This window comes from Panthera uncia, chromosome C2 (genome assembly GCF_023721935.1).
Source record: "Panthera uncia isolate 11264 chromosome C2, Puncia_PCG_1.0, whole genome shotgun sequence".
In the NCBI taxonomy this organism is placed as follows: domain Eukaryota; kingdom Metazoa; phylum Chordata; class Mammalia; order Carnivora; family Felidae; genus Panthera; species Panthera uncia.
This window is the reverse complement of record NC_064810.1, coordinates 48,395,716-48,405,193: the sequence shown is the minus strand read 5'-3', so window position 1 is coordinate 48,405,193 and position 9,478 is coordinate 48,395,716. Positions and strand designations below refer to the sequence as shown.

The 9,478-nt window shown below is 39.3% G+C and overlaps 1 protein-coding gene and 1 long non-coding RNA gene across 3 annotated transcripts in view; one reads left to right on the top strand and one right to left on the bottom strand.

Moving 5' to 3' along the window:
- Window positions 1–993, bottom strand: part of CEP97 (centrosomal protein 97) — a 29,699-nt gene extending 28,706 nt beyond the window's left edge. Inside the window, exon 1 of the mRNA XM_049628107.1 lies at window positions 767–993. Within this exon, the coding sequence (XP_049484064.1) occupies window positions 767–809 (43 nt within the window). The 5' untranslated portion in view covers window positions 810–993. The remainder of the gene's footprint in view (window positions 1–766) is intronic.
- LOC125920903 (uncharacterized) lies at window positions 7–3,420 on the top strand. Of its 2 annotated transcripts, none has more exons than XR_007457239.1 (2): window positions 7–704; window positions 3,112–3,420. It is a non-coding gene; the product is annotated as an uncharacterized LOC125920903 (long non-coding RNA). The 2 variants fall into 2 exon arrangements; XR_007457240.1 differs by having other exon boundaries at window positions 3,018–3,420.
- The last annotated feature ends 6,058 nt before the right edge of the window (window positions 3,421–9,478 follow it).

Genomic DNA, 9,478 nt, shown 5'->3' with positions numbered 1-9,478 from the left:
CCCCCCCACACACACATACTCCGAGAAGTTACGGCCCTCAGATAATGACCCCCAGATCCAAGCTTTGGAGAGAGGACTCGACCAGCCCCCGACCCAGTAGGCTGCAGCGGAGCCTCGGAGCCGTAACCAAAACAAAGGAGCTCGGCTCATGCCCGGCGACTCCCGGTCACAGAAGCATCCACACCCTGCGCTCCGCTGGGTGGCCACCAAACCCGATCCCAGAACCTGGTCTGCAGAACAAGGGGTGTAGAACTGTGGCCTCTAGGTCCCCCTAGATTTTATCACAGCCATCGGACACTTCCAAAAAAGGGTTTAACGTCGGTCAGGGAGCTGTGGTTGAAAGACGGTTTCTTAAACGTGATAGGAAGCAAGGGGAAAAGGAGACAGGCAAAGCTAAAGAGGGAGATCCGGCAGTTTTCACTTGGGCATCCAAAATTCGAAGTAAACATCCAAGAAAGGTCACCGCAGCCCGAAATCTACCACCCAAGCAGCTTCAGAAGCGCGGGAGCCAGGGAGCCCGGCCACGCGAAGGACCCTGGGGATGTAGTCCCCAGGTGGACCCTTTCCGCAAATCCGCAGAACTAGGCAACACTCGGGAACTACAACTCCCAGAAGGGAGCGCGGCTCCGCGACGCCCACAGTCCCGCATCGAAAGAACTGGTACAGAACTGCACACCTAAACCCAGGCTTCTTCTCTCCACCAGGTAACTATTTAACTTAGTTCCGTGGAGTAAACCTTAGGTCTCAAGGGTGAGGATCGCCTTACCATCTCCAGGAGGCAAAGCCGCGTCGACGCGCGCCACCGCCATACTTCCCGCTTGCTAAAAATACCAAGCAACCGTCCTCCAGCTGCTTGGTGGAGCCCGTAGTCAGGAGGCAGCAGCCGGAAACTACAGCTCCCAGGATGCACGGCAACCAGACGGCCCAATTGGCTGGTCTGCACCTAATGGTGTAAAACCCGGGTTGGAGTCTGAGCCGCAGTGTGTTCAGGAACTCGGGTCAGCTCCCTTTTCTGACAAATAAGCAACTGTATTGTTAGATGATCGTTTCACTCCCTTTTCTAGGTGTCTCCGAAATTTGACACTTTTCCCATTGAGATAATTATAAGGTCGCTATTTAATGCAGACTGAATTTGAGCGCTCAGTGTTAGAAGTCCTCTCACTGCAGAGGTGGCTGCCCCTTTTGACAATTCTGAATAAGTTGAAAGTTTTCAACTCTGCTATAAGAATGACTTGGGAGATCTTGTTGAGATAGTCAAAATGGATACATTTCATATGAAAATTTAAAGCATTCTGGGATAGAAAGTTCTATAAAGTATTTTTAAGTGGTTCTTGAATATTTAACAGAAATTTAGACCTGGGTGTATATTTAATAAGTATGAACCTAGGATTTTTCCAAGGAGTATACAAGAGAAGTTTACAATATAGTCTCCAAATTCAAGAATTACACTTCCCAACGCTACGGGAGGCTTACACCTTTGATATAACTATTTCCTGATAACTAGCATGATTGCAACTATAAACACAGATCTCAGCAAATGGAGAAAGACAGAAACAACAATCTTCAAAGAAGACTTGAAGGAGGAAGTGAAACGGAGCTAGGGCTTAAAAGATGTGTAGACTCTAAAACGATTCAGAAGTACATGAAAGACATTAGCACAGGCTGCAGGTGAGGGTAGGTGGTAATGAGGTTATTCTCAAAAGAAGTGAAAAACTAACCTAATAGCAGTACAGAAGGTACAAAGGGAACTTCAATTTCTAGTACACATGCCTCCATTCCCCTTGCAACCTTTATTATGAACTCCCCTCTTGCTGGAACAGCATTGTAGAAAATCTCTGATCATTTGTGTTTGGGGAAATCTGGTAACTCACACTTTTAGATTTCCAGGCCCTTGATCCTGTGAGCATTCCCTCCTTCCTGGGTTCTCCTATCTCTGTGACTACACCTGCCTTAACTCCTTTTTTCACTCAATTTCCCACTGATTTAGTCTGAAGACAAATTTCCTAGTTCTGAAGAGGTAATTAAGACTAGGAATCTTTCTCTTCTAACCAAGAGACGCCTTACCTAGAAAGTGCAATTTTACTATATAGGTGTAAGAACAAAGTGAGTCTGAATACTGTCTCCTACTTTTGTTCCCGGAATATCTCGTGAGAATTGAGGGGAGTCTCTGGTGCAGAGAGAGAGAAAGTGTTTACAGTTCTAATTTAGCAGGGTAATGACTTGGGAGGGGGATCCTGGTAGCCCAGAGGATACCTGAGGAGTAAAGTTCCCTCTTGCAAGTTTTTTTGGTTTTGGTTGTTTTTTGTTTTGTTTTGTTGTTATTGTTTTGTTTTGTTTTGTTTTGTTTTGTTGAGCAAGAGGGAGAGAGAATGAATCCCAAGCAGTCTCCTCACTGACAGTGCAGAGCTGCCCTCGGGGCTCAAACTCGTGAACAGTGATATCAATATCAAGATTCAGACACTTAACAGACTGAGGCAACCAGGAGCCCCTATTGAAGAATTTTCTTATTGAAATTCTTTAACTTTGGTTCTAACCTTCTTTTTGATTTACAAACCACTTCAATAATCTGAAAGGGTTGCAGCCTTTCTTCCAGACAAGTGGACAGACAAAATACATGAACCTATCAGTGTATAACTTTTTGCACTCTTTGGGTTTTGTTATTGTGTGTAACACTTATTAAATAATAACAAATAATAATAAGGAATGTTAATATTCATTCAGGATTTCTAGATTTTCCATGAATAGATATATCATAGTGACAGTTCCTCTTTCCATGTCATAAGTCACAGATAAGGGAGCAGGACCATAAGAGTCTGCCAATGACTACTAACCAAAGAAGAAAATGTTTACTTTTATGCACCTAAACCTTCACATAAAGATTTTTTTAATAAAAAAAAATTAGCACATTTTCAAAATCTTTACAGTGTTAAAATTCTTGTAATGATATGGGAACTAAAGGAACCCCATGAAAAAAAACCTGCATTTTTTTCTCCTTTTCCTTCTTATATTCTTGCTAGGACCTACATGGCTCCCCTATACGTGGCTTATAGTACCAGTAATGTATGTCCTTGTACATGTCAAGGAGTTAGTGATTTCTTTGGAATCTTCCAGCACAAAAGTAACATCTAAGGAGCGAGGTCATCATGAACATTTTCTAAGACCACTGACTCCAGACACCTTGACACCAGGACCACTGGCTCCAAGGCATAAACGACTCATGAAGGACACCTGAGCACTTGCCCTTGTTTTGACCAGTTCCTGGATGCCTGACAGAACATGTACACCAGACCAACATCCTCAGTAAAAACTCCAGACCCCAAGCAAAGATGAGACTCATTCCCCTTTTCCTTTCTGAGTCTCCTAGATGCTCGGTCTGTATCTGCCCTCTCTAGATCTTCAATAAATGCTACTTTCACTTCCTCCCAGCTGCTGTTTGATTTCCACCTTGTACAAAGCCAAGGATCGCATTGGCTGGTCCTACGGGACCCCCTCTGGGTCCTCAGACCCAGCCAGCCTAAATTATTGAGAAGAGTTTGTAGTTTTAAAGCTTTAAATCTTCAAAGTTATTATACTTACTTTTTTTTCAAATATAAGTTCTCATCCTAATGAGAAAGCCTCCTTTGTTTTGTGAAGATATATTGCACTACCCACAAGTGTTGTTCCAGTTTCTTCTCTATTTGTGTTATCTAAACTTGTATATAATGCTCTCCTGAAACTGCTCTGTTAAAGGTTACCATTCACGATTACAACAGTCTCCTTCCGGCCACTATTCTAGTCTTCAGTTCATCCTTGTTACATGAGCAGTTTAACCTTCTAAAACACAAGGTTCATTTTGTCCATCCCTCACTCAAAAACGCCAAATGAAAATTAGTGGAATGAATGGTGGGAGGTATGTGAGGCCAGATTATGTTGGCTCTTGAAAGTTGAATTTCAAGAGGGAAGTGTTTGAGGAGGGGATTAACACGCTAATAGGGGTTTTACTTAGATAATGCCAGTAGCACTGGGCAGCTGCATTACAGATGCAGGGGATGACTCAGGGCTATCAGCCCTTGCAGAGATCAGGTACACTGTGCTGATACAAAGGAAAGTGTTGTGGGGCCTAGGCCTGACCCCCCCCCCCCCAAAATGCTCCTTTGTTGAAAGGTTCATAGTGTTGGTCAGCAGAATCCTCCTACTTGATTTGAGCTTGCAAGGTTTAACATATATATAAGATGAGGCAATTTAGTTAAATAAATTAGATGTACAAGCTGTATCTGAAGCACAAAAGAGTTACTGTGGTGTGATTTTAAAGGGTTGCTGGTTCACTTAGGATGTGGGACTGTGCCCAGGAACATCTAGCCAGTCTTTTAAAAATCCATGACTATACTTAGTTGACTCTATAATAGGAATACTTTCATCCAGATTCTGGGTCAGATAAACCAGACAAAACTCTGGTTCTGCTATTGCTATAAACTTTCAGGAGTGGGGGCTCCTGGACGGCTCAGTCAGTTAAGTAACCCACTCTTGGTTTCGGCTCAGGTCATGATCTCATGGTTTATGAGTTTGAGCCCCTTGTTAGGCTCTGTGCTGAAAGTGCAGAGCCTGCTTGGGATTCTCTCTCTCCCTCCCTGTTCTTTCTCTCAAATAAAATAAATAAACTTTAAAAAATACTATATACTTAAAAAAAAATAAAATGTAGGGGCACCTGGGTGGCTCAGTTGGTTAAGCATCTGCCTTTGTCTTAGGTCATGATCTCACAGTTTATGAGTTCAGGCCCCACATTGGGCTCTCTGCTGTCCACAAAGAGCACGCTTCAGATCCTCTGTCCATCTCTCTCTCCCTGCCCCCCCCCCCCCCCGCTTTCGCACTCTCTTTCTCTCAAAAAAAATAAATAAATTGGGGTACCTGGGTCTCAGTTGGCTAAGCGTCCGACTTCAGCTCAGGTCATGATCTCATGGTTCTCGTGAGTTTGAGCCCTGCATCAGACTCTGTGCTGACAGCCTCTGGTACCTGCTTGGGATTCTGTGTCTTCCTCTCTCTCTGCCCCTCCCCCACTCACACTCACTCGTTCTGTCTCTCTCAAAAATAAACATTTAAAAAATAAATACATTTTAAAAACTTAAAAAATAAATACATAAATAAAATGTAAAAACTATGATTAGCTGTAGACTGTCCAAAAGCAGGAGGTAGGCTGGATTTGGTCCATGGGCCATAGTTTGCCAATTCCTTCTAGAGAATATCTATATAAAGTAGTCTTTTGAGTTTATAATTTCATTTGAAGGCATGAAAGGGAATTTCTGATTTTCTTCATAACATTTTCTTTACTCTAGTTTTATTTCTTCTTCTTTTTTTAAAATTGTATTTTAAGTAGGCTCCATGCCCAACATGGGATTTGAACTCATGACCCTGAGATTAAGAGTTGCATGCTCTACTAACTGAACCAGGCAGGTGCCCGGTGGGAGTTTGTATTTTAAAGATATTATTATTATTCGTATTCTTTCTGTATTATAGATTTTGTATTGTAGTTAAATATGAAAATCTTAGTGATTTCAAAGTTTTAAAAGTATAATTTCAGAAGAAAAAAGTTAACATATTTGCATTCCTCAGCATATCAATATACTTCATTTCTACTTGATATTATTCTCTCAACTAGAAAGGAAGAAAAGCAAAAAAAAAAAAAGTTAAAAGGTATGAGATGACCAAAAATTTGACCACAGGGAAATTTTCAAAACCTATTTCTTGAAAACAGCAGTCCCAAATCTATGTACGGTATATACTCATTTTTGTTTTAAAAAAATATGGGAGGCAGGGGTCTAGATATATAAGAGATTGAAAAGAGAGACACCTGGGGGTTCAGTCTGTTAAGCATCTGACTCTTGATTTTGGCTCAGGTCATGATCTCACAGTTGGAGAGATTGAACCCTAAACTGGGCTCTGTGCTGACTGTGAGGGGCCTGCTTGGGATTCTCTCTCTCGTTCTCTCTCTGCCCTTCTCTATTTCTGTCTCTCAAAATAAAATAAATAAACTTTAAAAAAAGTGAGAGATTGATAAGAAACAAACCAACACGTTAACAGGGACTTCTCTGGGTAGGAAGATTACGGAGACATTACTTTTCCCTTGCATGTGGGTTTTTGTTTTTGTTTTGAAAGAGAGTACCAGGTAAGGAGAGGGGCAGAGAGGCCCAGGGAGAGAGAGAATCTTAAGCGGGCTCCACACTCAGCATAGAGCCCAACACAGGACTTCATCCCATGCTCCCAGGATCATGACCTGAGCCGAAATCTAGAGTCTGACACCCAACTGATTGAGCTACCCAGGTGCCTCTAGCTTGCCTGTCACTTTCTAAAATTTTTATGATAAGTATATCTTTTATTTTTTAATGTTTTTATTAATTTACTTATTTGTAAGTAAGAGAGCAGGGCGGAGTGTAAGCAGGGGAGGGGCAGAGAGAGAGGAGACACAGAATCTGAAGCAGGGTCTAGGCTCCAAGCTGTCAGTACAGAGCCTGACAGGGGGCTGAAACTCAGGAATTGTGAGATCATAACCTGCGCCAAAGTCAGACACTTAACTGACTGAGCCGCTCTGGCGCCCCTACAGTAATATATTTTTAAAAATAAACAGATATATGCTACACTATTTTAAAATAGAAAGTAGGGACACCTGGGTGGCTCAGTCAATTCGGCGTCTGACTCCCGATATTAGCTCAGGTCATGATCTCACGTTCGTGGGATCAAGTCCCGTGTCAGGCTCTGTGCTGACAGTGCAGAGCCTGCGTGGTATTCTCTCTCTCTAAATAAACAAAGTTAAGAAAAAAATAGTTTAAAAAATGAATCAAGTTGGGGGGGGGGGTAAAAACTACCACTCTTATAAATGAACTTTTTGAGCTTTTAAGCAGTCTTCCAAGTACAAATGAAACTTGGAACTTTTTATTTACACATTCACTTAATTTTCAATTGGGAATATGATGAATCACTTTTATAGGTTCCGCTGCCTTTTGGAAACACTTCAAAAGAGAATGAATGAAATTAAAATGTCAAGAATCCCTTTATCACTCTTTTAAACAAGAAACAACTTCTTTCCAGTTAATTAGTTAAAGGCACCTGAAAAATATCTCACAGTAGCTTTATTCTTGAAATTATTTATATTTCCACCTGTTTCTTTTCTCAGATATTAGCTGATTATTACATGTGGAAAAAATAAAAATTTTAGTATCTCATCTTGACATGGCTAACTCCTCTATATTCATTGTTTTGGCCCTTCCATTTATTTAGAAGTAATTATTTTATCTGTCTATTATAATTTATAAGACTGTTTCTGTCCACCTTCCTGAAATCTTGTTGCTTTGAAGAATGGTGAGCTAACCGTTTACATACAGTGGGCATGGTGGAGACAATCATTGATTGGTTCCCCCGTCTGTTTTGTTTCCTCTCTCTGGGAGAACTCACTATTTGTTCAGCCCGACTCTCTGGAAAGAATTCCAACTGAGCCTTTTTGTAATAATAAGGCAGAGCAATCCGCTCCTCTGTCCAAATATTATTATAGGATTTTTTTTTCTTTTTAAGTTTATTTTGCAAGAGAGAGAGAGCACACTGCACACCTAGCTTTTACATTTTAAGTGACTGGAAAAAATCAAAAGAATAACATTTAATGACACCTAAAATTATATTTAATTCAAATTTCAGTGTCCATAAATAATATATTTTTGGAATAAGCCATACTTATTTACCTATTGTTAATGGCTGCATTTACCAAACAATAAAGAACTCATGATTGAGACCATATGTGGCATTCTTAGCACTTCCATTACCTACTACAAATCACCACAACACATTTTTACCTGACACGATTTCAAGTGCCATGCGTTATTACCATACTGTGACAATTTATTGGTTTGTTTTCTTACCAACATATACCTATCATATTAAAAAAAAGAAAAAGAAAAATGTAGACTTAAAATATTCTGTCTTTAAGGTATGGTTAAGTGTGGATTATTTTGTTATCAAATTAGATGGCAAGATATTATGATTATTCTGCAGTGAACCATTCTCTGTGCTTAAAGAATGCAAGATATGTCTACCCACCAGACTAAACAGCCATCACAATATTCCCAAACCACAGGAATCAATCAGAAAAGTTAGAAAATTTTGATATCTCCTCATACTAAAATTTCTTCAAAGAAAGAAATGAGAGAAAAGAGCCCGTGGCCCATTTGTTAGACAGGCAAAGAAAGTCATTTACTTATGGTATGTTAATTAAATGATGTTTGCCACAGCTGAAGAAATATATCTAGAAAAAATAAACTGGTTTAAGACCATTAGCCTTTAGGTGAGAACAGCTGCTTTAAGTGTTAAAGATGCTGGGAACAACATCAATAGGCAATTTAAGTTATTTGGTGAAGGCAAATTATTTTGAATGGTTTCCCATGGCTCTTAATGAATGGACAGGTGTTATTGATACAGCTTATTTGTGCCCATTTGTTCCAGAAATCAATGTTTGAAACGACTGAAGAATAGCTTCTATGAATAGGCTACATGAAACAGGTGACAATATTGTTAAAGAAGTAGAGAAAACACTAATTAATTACATCTGAAGTGAAATCAGCTATGATGTGTTACAACTTATGTAAGTAGAAAAAGGCTCCGTTTGACACATTTTCAACACTTGTGAATATGTAAGGTGCTAAATTCTATGGTTATACCATTATTGTATTATCAATCAACAGGTACTTTGTGGAAAACATTTGAATCTACCATGTGTTATTGAACCAGTAGTGTTAATAATAAACTTCATTTGTTCTCATGGACTTCCATGAAATCTTGTCAGAATTATGCGCTGAATATCCCGACTTGCCCTACCACACAGCATTTAATAATGTTTTATTGTGATTTTTTTTTTTAACTCAGGGTCAAGATTGAAGTTTTTCTAAATGAAAAGAACCCTCCTAACTACTATTATGGAACACTGACAGAAAGGCTTTAGAATTAGTTTTTGCTAATTTGCTAGTTTTGATCATTTAATGATGCTTCTTAATGAACTCAACCTAAAATTATAAAACAACACAGCACTTACATGCAAAACTTATTCTAAGGTATTTTGACAAAAAATAACATTAGTAGATTTACAAGTTATATCAAAAAGCAAGATCTCCATTCTCAAACAGATTTGCAGTGGTTATATTTTTGAGCTCAAACTACAATTTTAGTGGTATTGAAAGATCTCCATGCAAATACAAAGGAAAATTCCATATTTTAAGACCCACTTAACTGTGCAATTAGCTTTCATTTAACTTTCAATTGGAAATAATTATTAATCATGCTAAAAAGAAAATATCAAAAGAATAATCTACTTCTGTAATTGACTTCTAAAAGATTGACATGCTCAATTATCATATGCCCTTGGATTGGTATTAGTTTTGAGCAGTATTTATCTGGGTGAAAACACATTTTTCAAAGATGAAGTATGTAAAATCTCATTACAGATCAGGATTGAGAGTCAAACATT